At 33.8% G+C, this 18,974-nt stretch overlaps 1 protein-coding gene and 1 pseudogene across 1 annotated transcript in view; one reads left to right on the top strand and one right to left on the bottom strand.

Moving 5' to 3' along the window:
• The window catches only part of RNF180 (ring finger protein 180), a 100,595-nt gene that overhangs the window by 72,439 nt on the left and 9,182 nt on the right, over positions 1 to 18,974 (top strand). The window contains exons 5-6 of the mRNA XM_011371096.2: positions 282 to 507; positions 9,027 to 9,152. Coding sequence (XP_011369398.1) covers positions 282 to 507; positions 9,027 to 9,152 — 352 coding nt within the window. The remainder of the gene's footprint in view (positions 1 to 281; positions 508 to 9,026; positions 9,153 to 18,974) is intronic.
• On the bottom strand, positions 6,901 to 7,026 carry LOC111746304 (annotated as a pseudogene).

Here is an 18,974-nt window from a genome sequence, read left to right as displayed (position 1 = left end):
TACAGGTATACGTAATGTGCTTAGGTATATTTTAACATTTAGCATTATATAAAAATACTTTAAAAAAATTAAGACTTCTGAGTTTTTCATATATGTTTTCAGTTTTTTCTCGCTTTGCAAATTAGCATTTCTGTCAGTTTGAATATGTCACAGTAACAGATAGTATATGCTTTTCATAAATATTTTCATTCATTTTTAACAAAATATACAGTCAAGCTCTTTTTCAAGGAAACCAATTTCATACTAAACTAAGAAAAATAGTTTTTGCTTATGTTTTGCAGAGTTTGAATAATGAGATGAGTACAGATGACGACAATGAATATGCAGAGGAAAAGGAAAGCTACATCTGTGCAGTGTGTCTTGATGTTTATTTCAACCCATACATGTGTTATCCTTGCCACCACATCTTCTGTGAGCCCTGCTTACGGACTCTTGCCAAAGACAATCCTGCAAGCACTCCTTGCCCATTGTGTCGGACAATTATTTCCAGAGTCTTTTTTCAGACAGGTAACTGTTCTCTTGCATTAACATGATTGCCTGATTATTGACTACCTTTTGTTCCAGGTCTAAAGTACTTTATAAAGTATTATGAAAAATTTATTGAAAATCATAAACAGTGTAATTTTTCACTCTACAGTTTATAAAACAGTGCTTATTCAACTCATAGAACTCTGTTAAAAATCATGAAATCATAGAAGCATAGATAAAAATAGGCTCTCATCTCTAAAACCCTACACTATGCTGAGATCTTTTTTGAAAATATCCTCACTAGACGTTGTTCAGTCTTCAGCTTATCCAGTGTCAAGGATATTCCATTAAAATTCGAAGCATCCCTATTGATTTGTTTATTCCCCATGCCTGCCTTCTACTACTACTACTCATTCTTTGGCCCTAATATTTCCTCTGGAGTCTCAGAGAATAAATCTGTAAATATCTGAAGACAACTATTATGCTTTTCCCCCAAACTCCATATCTCCTCAACCTTCATATTGTTAACATCTTTCTTCTTGAATGAGAAGAAGGTAAATTAAAGCAAGGACTTGTTTATCTAATTATCATGTAAAGATGGAATAAAACACAGTATTTAAAACATACTAATGGAAAGAGGAAAAAATGTAGAGCATAGAGAACTTCTAAGAAAAAAAGGGAAGAATGACAGAGGTAAGCAGAGCTAATATTTATTGAGCATGCTCCTGTGTGCTAAACGTTAAAAGAAAATAAATCTATCTCCACATTTTCTCCCCAACCGTAGAGGATTTAATGGGTTTCAAAGTATGTACTTCATTAATAGTAACACTGAAGAAAACACATGGCACATTTTCTTCCCTAAAAGAAAATCCAAGAACCCAGCTGCAAGGGAGAATCAGATTAAGAAAATAAACTTTAAATACCCTAACCCAACCAGCTGCATCAAGGCTGGTTTACAGGCTCAGTAATGAAACAAGAGAAAGTAAAGATATGCCTCTATGATCTGCCTACTGCAGGTAGACTGGAGCACAAAATCACTGAACTTAGTCCTAGAAACAAAGAACATGTCAAGCATAGTAATGTGGTCAGTGACATCAAGCTGTCATCAGTCTCATCAGGCAGATTACTCTTTGTTTCATTGAAAGAGCAAGTAAGGGATGGAGAGAGGGAAGGAAGCAATTCTGTAAGAGGGCAGAAGCTTACTGGAAGTTTCTCTTTTTCTGGCTTATATTGAAGTGCGAAAGGTGGTTCTTTTCTAATATCAGATCCTTTGCTGGGTTCTTTGGAGTGAAAAAAGAGAGGCACCAGTGACACCTCTCTCTCAATGTTATCTCTGACCACATATGCCATAAAGCATTTACTAGAAGGCTGTTTTGATAGGAAGCATCTACTAGCGGCCCCTAACCTTTTTGGCACCAAGGACCGGTGCTCCTATGAGAATCTAATGCCTGATGATCTGAGGTGGAGCTGAGGCGGTGATGCTAGCACTTGCACACCCGCCGCTCACCTGCTGTACAGCCTGGTTCCCAACAGGCCACAGACTGGTCCACTGCCTTGGGGCTGGGGACCCCTGATCTAGACAGTTTACATAGTGTTTTAGACGGATGTTGTCCCTGCCTTTCATGATCTAATTTAATACTGATAGGTATTTTAAAATTGCCTTCCTTAAGGTCTTAAAATAATAACGACTTAATCTCTTGACCCATTTATCAAAACAACAATGCCACATTTACCTTTATTTTTAAAATCGGGCCTTCTGAAATAAATCATATTGGGAATACTTATTCCAATGGAGACTATATTTGGCTGTATACTGTCACATAAAAGCTGATAATAATGAGAATATCATACCTAACTATTTATACCCTAACTCAAAAAGATTTGAGGTGTTTTAAAAGATATAGTCAATGAAATAGCAGGACAAGGGAATTTATTAATCAAAATGGACTATAAAGACCAGATGAGGGTGGATAGGCTGATACATAAGCCATATAGCCTTCCATAGTAACTGCAATTAGATGAATTATTTGGTTTTAAATATTCTGGCTGCCTAAAGAAAAATAAAAGTAAAATACACAAATAAATGATTCCCATGATCTAAGAAAAGAAACAAATTCCTAAGGGTAAGCAAAGGTTTTTCTGGCACCTTAAAAGGATTTTTTACATGATTTCTTCTCTAGGTCATATTGAAAGATAGATTAGGCAATGTCCTCAAAAATATCCTCAGAGCAAATGCAGTATCAAGTTTTCTATCATTGTGTTTTATGGTATTCTTTTATAAAACCTGAGGGAATATCAGAGTATAAATTAGGGAAAGCAACATTTCTAGGACGGCCAAAAATATGGCCTTGTTTCCTTATAAAAATAACTTAAAGTTTTGTAAGTAATATATTTCATTATAGCAAATCAGAACATACAAATAAAATTATAAGCTCAAAACACTCCATAGTTCTTCTATTTAAAGATCACTTTTAGTGTCCTTCAGACTATTTTATATACATATACTTATTTGTCTTACAAAAAAATAGATCATATTGTTTATAAAGCTTTTAACCTTTGTTTTCCTTAAAATTCTGTGATTATCATCATGATCTACTTAAGCTATCTACTGTTATGGGATATTAAGGTTAGTTAGTTATCATTCATTTATTTTCTGATATTTTTGAATAAATATTTGCCCACATCTGAGTATTTACTTGAGATGTATTTCCAGAAGTAGAAATGGTAGAAAAAGCTTATATATGTTTTAAGGCTACAAATATGTAGCAAATTATGCTCCAAAATTATTGCAAGTAGCAGTATACAAGGCCTTCTTTTTTCTGCACTGTAGGCTAACCTTTTTTTTCCATTTTAAATCCCTTACCATGCCCATTACTGATTTTTCTTTTGGTCTGTTTATCTTGTTTATTAGCAAGAGAATTTTTTTTAATTAGTGTCAGCTTTTGTCCTGTCTGCAAATCATTTTCCCATTTTGTCATTTGTACTTTAAGTATGTTTATTATATTTTATGAATGTGCAGAACTATATGTTTATGTAGTCTTATGTAGCCATCTTTTCCTTTATTAGTTCTACTTTCAGAGTTAGGTATTAAAAAGTCTTTTCTACCACAGAATTATATAAATATTCTCTTTAGTGTATTTATTTTACATTTTCATTTTGTCCTCATTTCTCCACATTTAACTCCAGTCCATTTATTATGGTACATGGTTTGGTTAGAAATAGAGCACCTTTCTAACATTTCTTTAGGCATTTTTCCCAATAACATTTGCTGAACAATCCATTTTTTCTATGCTGATTGAATTGCCTTTTTAACAATAATAATTACTGAAAATAATTATTACTAAGATGTGTGTCTTTCTTGGCAGCTATTCAGTTTCATTCATATTTCACTCTTACGAGTCTAGCCTGTATGTTTTAATAACTCACAAGCGAATTAAACTTATATAAATTATCTGAGGAGAATTCGCATTTTTAATTGAAGTTATAATATTGAGTGATTGTTATTATGATATATCTGTAATTTCTCTCCTAAAGTCTCTGCACAGTTTTTATTAGCTTTATGCATATATATATGTAGTTGTTGTTGCTGAGATTATTTCCAAATTATTTTGGTTTCAGATACTTTGGTTGATATTTTAAGAAAGTTGTTAGTTTCCATCTGAGACTGTTCTGTTAACCTTACTGAACCCTGAGAGTTATTTATTAAGTGAATGAGTTAATTATTTCAAGTACGTAATGTCATCACTCCATTTGTGTACAAATCAGGCAGCAGTTATTGTTAAAGGTTAAGTGAGAAAGCTGTCATTTTCTGAAGGATCTGAAAAGGGGTTAGTTGTAACATAATTCTGTTATAGTAGCGCGTGTATAGAGAGAGAATGAAATTCCTCCCAGATTTTTCCATAGGTGCACATTAGTAAAATAATGATTTTAAACCCTAACTATGACATTCACTAGTTATGTGATCTTGATTTAATTACTTAACACTGTTGGATGTGATCTTGATAAACTACTTAACATTGTTAAGAGTTGAGAAGTTAAATTGGGACAGGGTATGTAGAAAAAAGGGTAGAAGGCATTAATATCCATTTTTTAATAGAGGTCAAGATATACTGTCAAAACTTGATAGAAAAACAGAAAAATTGTAGTAGACACTGTTGATTGCTAATTAGTACCCATTACATCCTACTTCCTTCCTAACATAAACCTGAGTTTTATTCAAGTAGTCAACTCTCCCAACATAGATCGGGTGGCTTCTGGGTAGGTTACTAAATACCAAATACTAAGTGGCATTATTATATTAAAGATTACATATTAAAATAGATAACTTATAACTTTAACTATAACTTGTCTAGCTAATAAAATAGGAACTCTAAATAATAACATCATTGAAGCATAAATTACATTCTATAATAACTCAGATATTGTAAAATTTATAACTTCATTTTTACAAAGTATCAAATATAGAACTTTAGTTTTCAGTTTGGTTTTATCCCTATCATGTATGCCTCTGTCATCAGGCTACATATTTAGCTGGAGAATAGGACTTACTAAACTAGATTTTAACTTTGAACAGTTCACTTACTTAAAATAAATAGTAAAATCAACATATTAAAGGAGAGTAAGATGAAACTAATCTAAAAGTTCTAAAGATCACCTCACAAGAGATTACAAAACAAAAAGGTATGTTAAGAAATGAGGGTTTAGCATCATCTGGTAAAGATTATTTTGTTAGAAGTTTCCTTTTTTACACAAGTGCCCACTAACTGGGACTCTGATTCCCAATCGTATGTATTCCTTGCAAATGTCCTTTATTGTACATTAATCTCCTAAAACCAAATACCTGTGAACAAGCATTCATAGCACCCATTGAAATGAGGGAGAGTTGGATATCCACTCAAAATCAGGACCCATGTATAAGCAGTTGACCCTTAAAACAGGTTTGAACTAAGTGGGCCCACTTATACTTGAATTTTTTTTCAATAAATATACAGTGAGCCGTCCTTATCTACAGTTTTTACATTTGCGGACTTGACCAACCATGGATCAAAAACAGTATTCTGAATTCTTGGTTGGGAATCCATGAATGTGGAGGGCCAATAGTATGCATTGCTCTACACCATTTTATACAAGGGATTTGAGCATCCTCAGATTTTGGTATCTGCGGAGGGTCCTGGAACCAATCCCCCATGGATACCTAGGGACGACTGTGGTTATATTTTGGGAGAATCAAGTTATATGCAGATTTTCAACTGCATAAGGGTCAGCACCCCTAACCTCCACGTTGTTCAGAGGCCAACTATAATTCAAAACTCTTGGAGAAGTGGTCTTTTTAAATTTTTATTATAACATGCTATAGTTTTGTCAGATCATTTTTGCAAATAACATTTTTTTTTAAATGAAATATGTATTAAACAAAATAGAATTCAGAAGGGAATTATGGGGGAGAAAAGCTTTCATAGGAATGAGGGGTAATTCGAAATGGGTAAACAAGGCCTTTAACAATCTGAATGAGATGGCTGGACACATATATCCTAACCTTTTAAAGTAGAACCTTTTAAAGTAATACCGCTGGATCCACCTAAATTTATAATAATAGTCTTATCATATTTCCCTTCTTACTAAGATTCTAAGGCCTGAATTAACCCCATTATAACACTTTACCTCATAACTTTATGATTACATTTTTACTAGCTAGGATTTAATGCAGATACTATCCCTATTTCACAGTTTTAACTCTTGAACTTAGCAGAATGCTTTAAACTGTTATTAACAAATATTTTCTTGATTATAATTGTTTAAATTATTAACATTTAAGAATAAAGCTGAAATCAAAGTTGCACCACCGTATTGGCACTGCCTGTAGTTCTAAAATTATTCTGTGTATGTGGCTATCGAATTTTATTGTTGATATAATACAGTGAAACTCATGTTAATACATCCTATAATAATGTGAATTATGTTTTTATGTAGTTGATAATTGACTCTTGCACTCAGCCAAATCAAAAAACACTAGAATTCTTTTATCCTAACAATCATATCCTATTTTTATGATAGTGTCACACAAAGATGCTGCTGTTTCTAGGAGTACTGTCACCACATTTAGCTAAATGTATCATTTGAGTAGACTTTAGAATCTTGTCAGGATATTCATTTTGTCTTTTTCTAACAATATGAAATGCAGAATACATCCAATATATAGAATATTTATTGCAATAAGAAGCATCTACTCCCTAATAGATAGGGTTGGAGGAGAGAAGATAAAGGTGATCTTCATCACCTTTTACTCCAAACCCTTCACCTTGCTATTAGATTTTTCTTAGTGCTTCTTACAGATTTTTTTTTTTTTTAGGTGCGGCAACCCTTGGTTAACCGCACAGATTGCAAGGACTTTGTCAGCTTACAGTCCCTTATTAGTTCTATTTTTATTTTTTATGCCTACGGCACCTGGTCTTCCTAGGTGATCTCCCATCGAAGTACTAACCAGGCCCAACCTTGCTTAGCTTCCAAGATCAGACAAGATCAAAGATCAGGCTTGTTCAGGGTGGCATGGCCATAGACTTCATTTTGCATGTTTTAATAAAGTAATTTCTCTGATCATAATTTTCTTAGGTATTATAAATGTATTTACAAATCTTTTCCTGCTTTGGTACATTAATCACATGGTTTGTTGGTTAAATATAAGCTAAAAGTAAGTTACTTGAAGCTAAGAAATATCACAGGCATCATTATTACTTTAATTCTCTCATCTACCCTCTAAAAGAAATTTGGTTCATGGCCAGTTATCAAAACTGCAGTTATTGGATGACTCTTACAAGAATGTCCTTTTGATCTAGTATACTCGAATTCAGTTACACTTTGAGATAAGTTCTCAGTATAAGAGGGAGTGTGCAAGGGTATCCTTTGGTTGTTGCATCAACATTTTAGACCCAGCTAGAAGCTCTACAGAAGCAGCCATGGAAAGAAGAAAAAGGGGAGGAATAAGAATTCTTGAGTTGCCAGCTTCTCTTGGTTTATATTATCTCCCACATGAAATCTTCATTTACCCATCACACTGGTCTCATTCGTTTTTAAGGGCATTTAGAAAGTTGCAAGTCAATTTCCCCAATACTATTTATGGAATTTTTAATTTCTCAGAAAATGCCATGTATCGTAGTTATCATTGTTTAAGGATAAGTCCTGTAAGAAGAAGTTGTTAACTGTGTGTTATGAGTCATTTGAAAACTTCTTCCTTTGTCTTCATCAGTATGAATGACACTGATGAGTCCTTTGAAGCAGGTAATGGTTCCATGACCATCTTGTACTAAGGGGCTGTTCACAGGTACTGGGCAAAGTGACCTTTAATAAAGTAGCAGTGCATTGCTGCAATGTTGTGAGCGTATCCAACCTGAAATGATTTAACAGTTAAATACATTAGGGATAAAAGACTCACTAGCCATAACAACCCCCAGCATACAAATGAGTATACAAACTATGAAAACACTTTTTCTCTAACTTGTCTACTCAAGTTACTGATTCTCAAGTATGGAATGGGGAAGGGAAATTAAGAGTTTTAGACTTAATTCATAACCTCACTTGCCTAGACCAGTCTATTTTTTTTTTTTACATTCTTTTGTTAAATATAAACTTTATGAATCTGTTTTTCCTGTGAATTAGGTAAGAATCAAACCAAGGGAATAATTAGGAAAAATAGAGAAAATTTAATGTAACTGGTTTGAGCAGAAGCTCAAAGCCTGAAGTAGGATGGAAACTGAGGAAATGCTATAGGTAATATAATTATGGGATGAAAGTAAAGGAGGCCATTGATAGAAAGACTATAGTTTACTTTTCAAGTTAGTAACCAACTCTGCACTGGCCTGAGAAGAACTTCACCGTTAAACTGTCTGACTCAGATCATACCTTGCTTTCTGTGGCTCATATATAGAGACATTCTATTATTTGAAGTGAATATCATTTGTGTTCCCTTGTCTGTGTTTATTCAATATTTAACTCATTAGCAAGCTTCTGAAAGATTGAGAATTTAATTCTACATTTTTTAAACATCCTCAAATCAGCAGCATTAGACTCAATCAGTGCTCAACCCACCACAGATAGAATGAAATAGATAATGAAGTAAAAAGTTCTAGAAGGTTTTTTTTTCTTTCCATTATCACTCGTAAGCCTCATGTGGTTGTATTCTTGCTATTCTGTTGCTATACACCTAACACATTATCCCACTTCCTCTTTTTTGTCTGTTTATTTCCATCTTTTAGTCTGCAGTCTTCTTGAGGGCCGGAACTATGTCTTATTCTTTACTGTGTCTTCCACATCTGGCATAGCGTCTGACAGAGGAGATACTCAGTAGATGTATGTTCTATGTGTAGGCATATCAAAGTTGCCTCAAATGTGAATTGGGGAGAATTATGCTTGCTTGAGTTAAAAAGAAAATTGATTTTGCTTTTGTCTTTGCTGTCCCAAAGAGATCTGAATTTATTATCAAAATACTGCAATTATTTTTCATGTTCTTGCCATTTTACTCAGATTAATGTTTTAAAATACTATTTTCTTTTGCTTTATTCTAGAACTGAATAATGCCACAAAAACATTCTTCACTAAAGAATATTTGAAAATAAAACAAAGCTTTCAGAAATCCAGCTCTGCGAAATGGCCCTTACCAAGCTGCAAAAAAGCATTCCATCTTTTTGGAGGTAAGGAAACTAATCTCTGTCTCCCCCACCCAAAAAAAGAAAAGCCTGGTAACTTTGTACAAGCTCTCTTTTTAAAGCTGTTTTCTTCCTGCTTTAGATGTTAGTGGAAACATATTTCTTTTTAATTAAAAATTATTGGGGGTGACATTGATCGACAAAATCCAGTGTTTCAAGTGTACAATTCAACAGTAAGTTGCATGTATTGCATCGTGTGCTCTCCACTCATAGTTAAAATTTCCTTCTTTTACCAAATATTTGACCCTTTTTACCCCCATCTACGTCTCTCCTCCCCCTTCCCTCTGGTAACCAGTAATCCACTGTCCATGTCCATGAGTTTGTCATGTTTGTTTGTCACTTTTAAATTTAGATCTCACATGAGTGATATCATATGGTTTTCAACTTTTTCTGACTTATTTCGCTTAGCATGATCTCAAGATTCATCATGTTGTCACAAATGTCATCTTTCCTTGTAGCTGAGTAATATTCCATTGTATATATGTTCCACATCTTCTTTATTCAGTCATCTATTGTAGAACACTTCGGTTGCTTCCATGTCCTGGCCACCATGAATAATGCTGTGATGAACATCAGGGTGCATCTATCTTCGCTGATAAATGTTTCAGGGTTTTGGCGGGGGTGGGGGGGGGGTGGTAAATACCCAGTAGAGGGATTTCTGGATCATATGGTCTATCAATTCTTAGTTTTTCGAGGAACCTCCATACTGTTGTTCATACTGGTTGTACCAATTTGCAGTCCCACTAGCAGTATATGAGGGTTCCTCTTCCCCCACAACCTCTCCAGCACTTGTGATTTCTTGTCTTGTTGATGATAGCCATTCTAACAGATGTTAGATACATCTAACAGAATGAGATGTATCTCATTGTGATTTTGATTTGCATTTCTCTAGTAGCTAGTGAAGTTGAATATTTTTTCATGTCTGTTAGCCATTTGTACATCTTTTTGGAAGACGTGTCTGGTATATGTCCTCTGCCCATTTTTAAATTGGGTTGTTTGTTTTTTTATTATTCAGCTGTATGAGTTCTTCGTATGTTTTAGATATTAGGCCCTTATAAGAGGCATTGTTTGCAAATACATACTCATTTGGATGGTTGCCTCTTTGCCTTTTTGTTGATGGTTTCTTTTGCTGTGCAGAAGCTTTTTAGTTTGATATAGGATTTTATAACTCTCCTCAAAGGCAAAGGAAGTAAAAGCAAAAATAAATGAATGAAACATATTTCTTTATTGATCAATTTCAAGGATTTTGCCGAAAGCTACAGGTATACATATGAAGAAAATGAAGACTTCAATAAGAGCAAAATTTAAGAGAAATTCATGATTATATTTACTTTGCCTTGCTGTCAGAAATATTTAATGTGTAGATAATGTAATTCATCTCAAAAGTAACAGATTTATCAAAATCTATATTTGATAAAGCACTGGTATTCTTTATAAGATTCTGAATAGTTCATTATCATAAGCTAAGTTTATTTAGTTTTAATATTTTACAGTTGTCCTACCAGATTAGGACAAGTAAAAAGTGGCAGAGTCTTGGCATAGAGAGTGGACTAGGAATACCAGTTTCTGTGTTCAAGTCTAACCAGCTGTTTGACCTCAAGGATGTAGTAGAAACCTCTTCTTTAGTTTCTGTCTTCTGATCTGTAAAATGGGAATAATTATATCCGCTTCGCCTGATAGAGTTGTTCTAAGGATCAAATGAGTAATGAGCTAATATGAAAGCACATTCTAAATTATAACTAATTGTACTGTGTAGATATAAGGAATTTTCAAAATAAGGGTAAGATAGTTTCTAATACTTTTTTCACCTTTGAGAATTTGTTACTCTATAATGATGATCGTACAATATGGACAAAATGTAATCTTTTTAAAATCATGATGTGTTAGAGCATGAACTACTGTGCAATTTTAGTATTTGCCCCTTATGATATTATAGAGTCTGACTGGAAAGGTTCAGATATGGGGAATTATGATCTTCAGGGAACAGGAAGGACTTCTATATAAGAAAAACTGATAAGATCAGTACAGGAGTGTCATAGACCAGAGGAGAAAATCAGAGCCCGCATAGTTGAGGCAAAAAAATTGATTTACAAACTCCCCGAGGTTAAAAGAAAGTAGTTTTTAAGGACAAATATAACTTTATGTAGTGATTTGAATGAAGAAAGTAGTTTAAGGACATTATATAGGCACATACTGTTTAATAAAGTGGTTAGTAACTGTAGAAGAAACTCATTATCCACAGGTTTGGTATAGAAACATTTAAAATGTATCACATTTAGCCCAAAATATAATACGAAATCAAATATAAGAAAATCAGTCTTACTTAAAGGATTTCATACCAAGGAAGAAAAACTCTATAATATAAATTATGTGCTTTAAGAGATTCTTTTATATCCTACTTTCTATCATATATCCATATTTTAAAAAGAATGAAGCACTTTTATGATAACTCCATAATTTCCTTCATTTTTTTGTATTCTGGGGTACTGAAGCTTTAAACAGTACTTCTTTTGTGATTTCATTTTATTTATCCTCCATATAGGAGTTTCGCAGAACTTTTTATGTTTTTATGGAGGAGGTTCAAAATAGCTTTATTACACAACCTAAATTGAGAAACATATCACTGTCAGGAGCTGAGCTGAGCAAGAGCTAAGCTATTAGTTTCAGCCAAAATTGAAAGAGTTAAGCCTTTAATCACTTGGTGCAGTGGGATAAGCATGAGTCTACAACCCAAGGACATGCCACCACCCCACCCCCCCACCACCCTCACCCCTGTTCCATTTTCCCGCATGGAACCTCACACTAGGCCAGGGTCAGGTGGATCTGCACAGAGCTGGGGGTCTTCTCACTGCTGCAGGTCTTCTGAACGAAAGGCACCAGTAGTTTTATGGGCCCTGAAGTTTACGTAGAGGTTTTGGGGAGGTGGGGGGCAAATGAGAAGGGCTGGGTATGGAAAAGTCTCAGGTATTAATTCAGAGTAGGGGAAAATGTCAAGGTTTCCCCCTTCTCCTCCTCCAAAGAGGTCTCAGCAGAGGTGCCTAAAGAAGCCCTGTGCCCAAGGCCTCAAATAAAGGACCTGGGAATGCAGGACTAGGGATTGTAAATATGTGCAAGAGCATCACTGGCCAGGGGGCCTGACACCTCACTGCAACTCCTTCAGAGATAAACGTACTGCTGTACACAAAGTTTGGTGTGGGGAGGGGTGCCTTTCTCCTGTGAGGCCTGCCAGGTAAATCCTTTGTAATTGCCTTTAATCAAGCCTGAAAAGCCACACATGGGATTTTAATCACAAACTGAACTCAATGTCCAGTATTACTGAAGCACCTTCTGTACTTCTTGTTTGCTTTCTGCTTCCCTGAATTTTGTATTTATCATTTCTTTATACAAGTATACATATATATACTAAATCGACGTTATTTAATTTTGGTTGTTTTTGAACATTTGCAATAGTAACCATGTATATTCTATATTTGCCTTGTCACTCAACATTGTTTCTTGGATTCATCCATTTCAGTAAGTGTAGCCACATTCATTTAATTTTACTGCTATACTGTAGTCTATTATGTGAATACAGAACAATTTATTCATTCTCCTATTGATGAACAATTGAGTTGTCCAGCTTTTTGCTATTATAAACAATGCTGCTGCAAACATTCCTTAATATCTCCTGGTGCATAAGAGTTCCTCTAGAATAAATTCTAGTAGAAAACTACTGGGTCATAAGAAAAGTACATCTTTAACTTGATTACTGAAACCAAACTGTTTTCTTAAATGACTGCACTGATTTAGCACTAGCTACCACATTTGGTATTTTCAGTCCTTTAGATTTTGGCCAGTTTGATAAGTATAAAATGATATCTCATTGGGGTTTTAATTTCAATTTTTCTAATTCCTAATGGGGATCGACTGTAGCTTTAATGTGTATTGGCCATTGAGTTTCTTCAAATGTGATATTCCTTTATGGATTTTGTCCATTTTTCTATTGATTATATTTTTCTTGTTGATTTTTGAGTTTTAAAATATTTTTGGTGACTTTTATCTGTTATTTATATGAATAGCAGCTATCTTCTCCCGGTTGTGGTCTTTTCACTTCGTAATCTCTTAATGAATTATAGTTCTTTTTCTTCATCTTTCTGTTGTATATTATCCGCCTTAATAAATTCTTCTCTGTTCCCCCAGGGTCACAGAAATATTTTCCTATGCATTTTTCAAGTAGATTTAAAAATCTTTGGTATTGATTCGTGATGGTGGCATTTTCTAGGTTTCGAGGTATGGGGTGCTGTGTTGTAAGAGGGAGCCAAATGCTTGGGGGTTTTTTTTTCCTATTTAAGTTTTTCCAACCACTATTTATTGAAAATAGTTCATTTCCCCACTGATCCAGCACTAATGTCATATTTTAAATTGTGTATGGGTCTATTTTTAAGGTCTTTGTACTATTTTGTCATAATCACTAAAGCTTTATAATAAGTCTTGACATCACCCTTAAAACTTGTTTTGCTGTAAGAGTGCCTTGGCATTTTTTTTTTTTTCTCTCTCTCCGCATTTGAGAATCATCTTGTCAGATTCTATAAAGAACTACATTGTATTGAGGAAGGGAGGTCCTATTCAATGTATGAGTCAATTTGGGGAAAATTGACACCTTATAGTAATAGCTTTCCCTGTCCACTAATTGATTTTCTCTTTTATTTAGATCTTCTAAATCTTTGTTTTATAATAAAATTTTATAATTTTCTTTACAAATGTCTTATACTTCTTTTGGTTAGATTTATACCTATGTACCTGCTGTGTTGTTGTCCTCTTTTCTGGACCTTGAGTGCAAAGAGTTGTGCCAGTCAGACTTCTTAATTTATGGCATACCATCATCACTGGTCTATACGCTTGTTTCCTTTTGTCCCTTATCCATTAGATTGGATTCAGTATTTCTCTTTTTCTTTGTATTTGTATGTAATATGTATTACTGCTTTCTGTGTATATATTTTTAATTTATGGAAAAGGGACTGTTATATATGTACTGTTATCTTTTTCACCGAGTACTAGGCTTTTAGATCCATCCAGGTGGCTATCTGTACCTCTAACCTGTGGGTACCTCTAATTAATATTCTACTAAGGTGTGAACCTACCATATTTTTTTCCACCTATTCACTGACAAGAATAAGGAACACCTCCAACTCCCTGCCACTTCAAATAACACTAATGGATATCCTAGTGTGGACCATGTGAATATTTGGTGTAGAGACTAAGGAGCAGAATGTCTGGGTTATAGAATATGAATATACTTAACGAAACAGTGCCAGCACTTCTCCCAAATGACCAGTATTGATGCCTATTGACAGTGCGTGAGGGTTGGGACAAATTATAACTATGGAAAATGACATGTTGGCAAAGAATGGGAATTAGGTACCTTCATTATTGTTTTAATTTGCATTTATCTGTTCTCTATTAGTTTGAGATCCCTTCAAATACATTTTAGCCTTCTCAATGCCTCTCTTGTAATTGCTTTTCTCATTTTTCTCATTTTTCTAAGTGTTTTTGCCCTTATAATTTTCCAGAATTTCTTGTATATTCTATATATTATACCCTCATTAGCTTTAGACATTACAAATTTTTATCGCATTTTGTTATCTGTTTATTAAGTTTGCCCATGGTGTCCTTCACTTAAAGAAATTCTTAACTGTGCCATTTTGATTACTGCCACTTTATAGTATAATTTGAAGTCGGGCAGAGTGATACCTCCAGCCCCATTCTTTTTTCTCAGGATGGCTTCGGCAATTCGGGGTCTTTTGTGCTTCCATACAAATCTGATGATTTTTTGTTCTATTTCTTTAAAAAGTGCCGATGGGATTTTGATGGGGATTGCATTAAATCTGTATAATGCTTTAGGTAATAAGGTCATTTTAACTATGTTGTTTCTTCCAATCCAAGAACACGGAATATCTTTTCATTTCCTTGTATCTTCAGTTTCTTTTAATAGGGTCTTATGGTTTTCATCGTATAGGTCCTTCACATGTTTTGTTAGATTTATTCCTAGGTATTTTACTTTATTTTTTTTTTTTGTTGCAATTGCAAAAGGAATTTTTTCCGCTTTTTTTTCTGACACTTTATTATTAGAGTATAGGAACGCTATGAATTTTTGAACATTGATTTTGTATCCAGAGACTTTACTGTATTTCCTTATTGTTTCTAGTAGTGTTCTTGTGGAGTCTTCAGGGTTTTCTATATAGAGGATCATGTCATCCGCAAATAGTGACAGTTTAACTTCTTCGTTTCCTTTTGTATCTTTCTCTTGTCTCTCGCTGGGACCTCCGATGTTATATTGAATAACAGTGGCGATAGTGGACAGCGTTGCCTTGTTCCTGATCTTAGAGGGGAGGTTTTTAGTTTTTCACCATTAAGTATAATGTTGACTGAGGGCTTGTCATATATGGCCTTTATTATGTTAAAGTACTTTCCTTCTATTCTGATTTTGTTAAGTGTTTTGATCATAAATGGGTGCTGTATCTTGTTGAAAGCTTTTTCTGCATCTATTGATATGATCATATGATTCTTATTTTTTAATTTGTTTATGTGGTGTATCACATTAATTGATTTGACTTTGATATAATTAAATCCACCTTATTTTTGTCTAATCTTTGTATTTTTAAGTTTTATTTAAGTTCTTCCCCAGTCCCAGGTCACAGAGTTTTCCTCTTAGACGTTTTTTTATATTAACTTTATAAGTTTTACCTTTCTCATTTAGGTCTTTATCTAGAATTCACCTCTTATGTTGTGTTAGAGGGTTCATGTCTGTATTTTTTCAAATAGACCACTTTTATGAATAGTTATTGTACAATTATGCTGGGTTTTTAAATTGTTATATAGAAATGTAATTGAGATATTAAGCTCATATTTAGCAACTTTGCTAAATGAACTTAAGTCTAATTATAAGATTTGAGGGGGCTTTCAACAAAGACAATCATATCTGTCTCATCTGTAAATACAGTTTTATGTCTTTTAATACATATGCTTTTACCTTTTTTTGCTGTACTTTCTGAGCTTGGACTTTTCTGTTTGATTTTCAATAGAAAAAGTGATGGCAGCATCTCGTATTTTTAAAAGAAAGCTTTTAATATTTACCATTGAGTGGAATTGTTGCTCTGTGTTTTGGAAAATACTCTTTATCAGATTTTAAGAAAGTTCCTCTTTTTCCTAGTTTGCTAATAGTTTGTTCTCAAGATTGCTATGGCTATTCGGGGTCTTTTTGGTTCTATATAAATTTTAGGATTATCTGTTCTAGCTCTCTGAAAGATTCCATTGGTATTTTGGTAGGGATTGCATTGAATATGTAGATTGCTTTGGGTAGTGTGGCCATTTTAATGATATTAATTCTTTCTACCCATGAGCACGGTATATGCTTCTATTTATTTGTATCTTCTTCAGTTTCTCTTTTCAGTGTCTTATAATTTTCTGAGAACAGGTCTTTTACCTCCTTGGTTAATTTGATTCCCAGGTATTTTATTGTTTTTGATGCAATTATAAATGGGATTGTTAATTTCTCTTTCTCAAAGTTCATTGCTCTGTTCATATAAACTCTTCTCAAATTCATTAAGCTAGGTTACACTTAAATAGAATAGACCCATTCCTTTTCACCCTACCACGGTGCCTTGTAAATATTGATGAATAAGCAGATGTTTTTAATTTTTTTCTTCTTAAAAATACATATGTTATATATTTATACATGAAATGGGTAATGTGAAAAAGAATGGAAATATTCTAGAGAAATATGAGCTACCATTTTACATCTCTTATCAGGTACTGGTTGCACTGATGACTCTGTCAATCTTAGTTCTTTCTCCGAAAGTATCTGTCATTTCCAGGTACTGCATCCTCAGGTATCAGTATCGAATTGATGTGATTTCCAGCCATGTCATGTTCGTTGGCCTAAAAAAACTATTACACAAATATAAACATAAATATATCTATAATATTAGAATATTAGATATAGAGAGAGCAAACTGGCTAATAGGTTTTACTAAGATCTTTTTGCAAAAAAAAGTTTCACTTTTTTTTCCTAAATATACTCAAGTTGAATAAGTTAAAAAAAGGTCATGATTTAAAATTCCATGTGATTTTTCTGGCTGTAACAAAACATGCAGCTGAAATGCAGGTGTCTGACATATATTTATGACAGAACCATCTATTTCTTGTAAAAGCCTGGGGAATTGTTTAATTTGATCATTAGTTTGTCTGAAGGTGTTAAATTGATTCTGCAAGTTTAAACATGTTCAGTAAAATGAAGGAATATAACATGGAAAAGATTACAAATGAAAACAGTACATGCTTAAGCAGCAGGAGTTTGAATATAAATCAGAAATCTGCCTTCCCTGAAAGTTAGAGGTAAGTCAGAGATTTTAAAATGCTGTAGACACCATGGTGTTGTGCATTTTAGCAGAAAGTGCATTAGCCTTTACATTTCCTTTGAAACTGGAACGATTTTGTTCACAAGATAATTTTTTGAAAGAGCCTACGAATTACAGTGTCTGTTCCTTTCTATTTTCCAGTGGCACAATCAGGCCCTGTTTTTGCTATAGGGTTTACTTATGAGCTTAAAATTTATTTCAGAAGCTGACCCAGTAACAAGCCCTACATTATCATAAACTGCTTTGAAAACAAGAGTTACCTGCAGTTACACTAAAATGTGAAATCATAGATTCTAAAGAGTTAGAAAGAGCCAGTTGGGTACTAGACTTATCAGAGGGATCACTGCATAAGTTATAAATTCTAACCACTACATTGTATACCTGAAACTAAAATATTGTCACTGTAATTGAAAAATAAATAATTTTAAAAAGTTAGAAGGAATATATAATGGAACTTTTACAGCCAGTCAATAAAAGAACAGCCTCAACAATCATATTGAGATAGACTTCCGGATTCTGCTTATCACGTGCAAATGACAGGGAGCTCACCATCTGAAAAAGTGAGCTTGTCCATTTTAACGAATCTGTCAGACATATTTTTATGTTGAATGAAATCTATCCTCTTAGTTTTTTTTATTGGTTCAAGTCTGTTTTAATCTTCCTCCACGATTTAATGTTCTCTGCAAGTCTTTATTCCACACACAAAATAACCATATTCCTTCAACTCTTCCTTAAAGAACCTGGTTTCTACCTAGGTCCTGATTGCCCGTTTCAGAGATACTATGGGGCTGGAAACCACGTCAGTTGGATTACTGATAAAATAATCTGAGGATGCAATGCCAGAGACGTAAAGTGCTAGCTGACATTTATCTAGAATATGTTCATTTTTTTTTTTCACATGACCCAGTGTTATTCTGGTGTTGGCTCACTGAATCCATGGTCTCTGAGAATAGTTCAATTGGGCAATGGATTCAAAACACTTTTTCCTTCTATATTAAGTTCATGATCCAAATGAATTAAAATACAATTGTACATTTTGTTCAAATATCACTACTTCATAACTTTTTTAAATTACCAGCAGTTTTATTTTATTTTCTTTCCCTTGCTCCCCTCTCTCTCTCACACACACACTCAAATTCCATCCCTTCTAATAGAAGTTGCTTTTTAATTCCATGTGAAATTGCATGTTGGCAGAAATGCTATCTTCATTTTTTTTTTATATTAGTGTGCAGCATAGTGACATTACATACTTTACAATGTGATCACAATTAGTCTAGTCACTGCACACTTATATTATTTACTAAAATCCCTGTGCTGTACATTACATCTCTAACTGGAAGTTTGTACCTCTTTTTCACCCATCACTTCACCTCCTCCCCTCTGGCAATTATCAGTTTGTTTTCTGTATCTG

Source organism: Pteropus vampyrus, unplaced genomic scaffold (genome assembly GCF_000151845.1).
Source record: "Pteropus vampyrus isolate Shadow unplaced genomic scaffold, Pvam_2.0 Scaffold182, whole genome shotgun sequence".
Taxonomy (NCBI): domain Eukaryota; kingdom Metazoa; phylum Chordata; class Mammalia; order Chiroptera; family Pteropodidae; genus Pteropus; species Pteropus vampyrus.
This window is presented reverse-complemented; position numbering and strand designations above follow the sequence as displayed.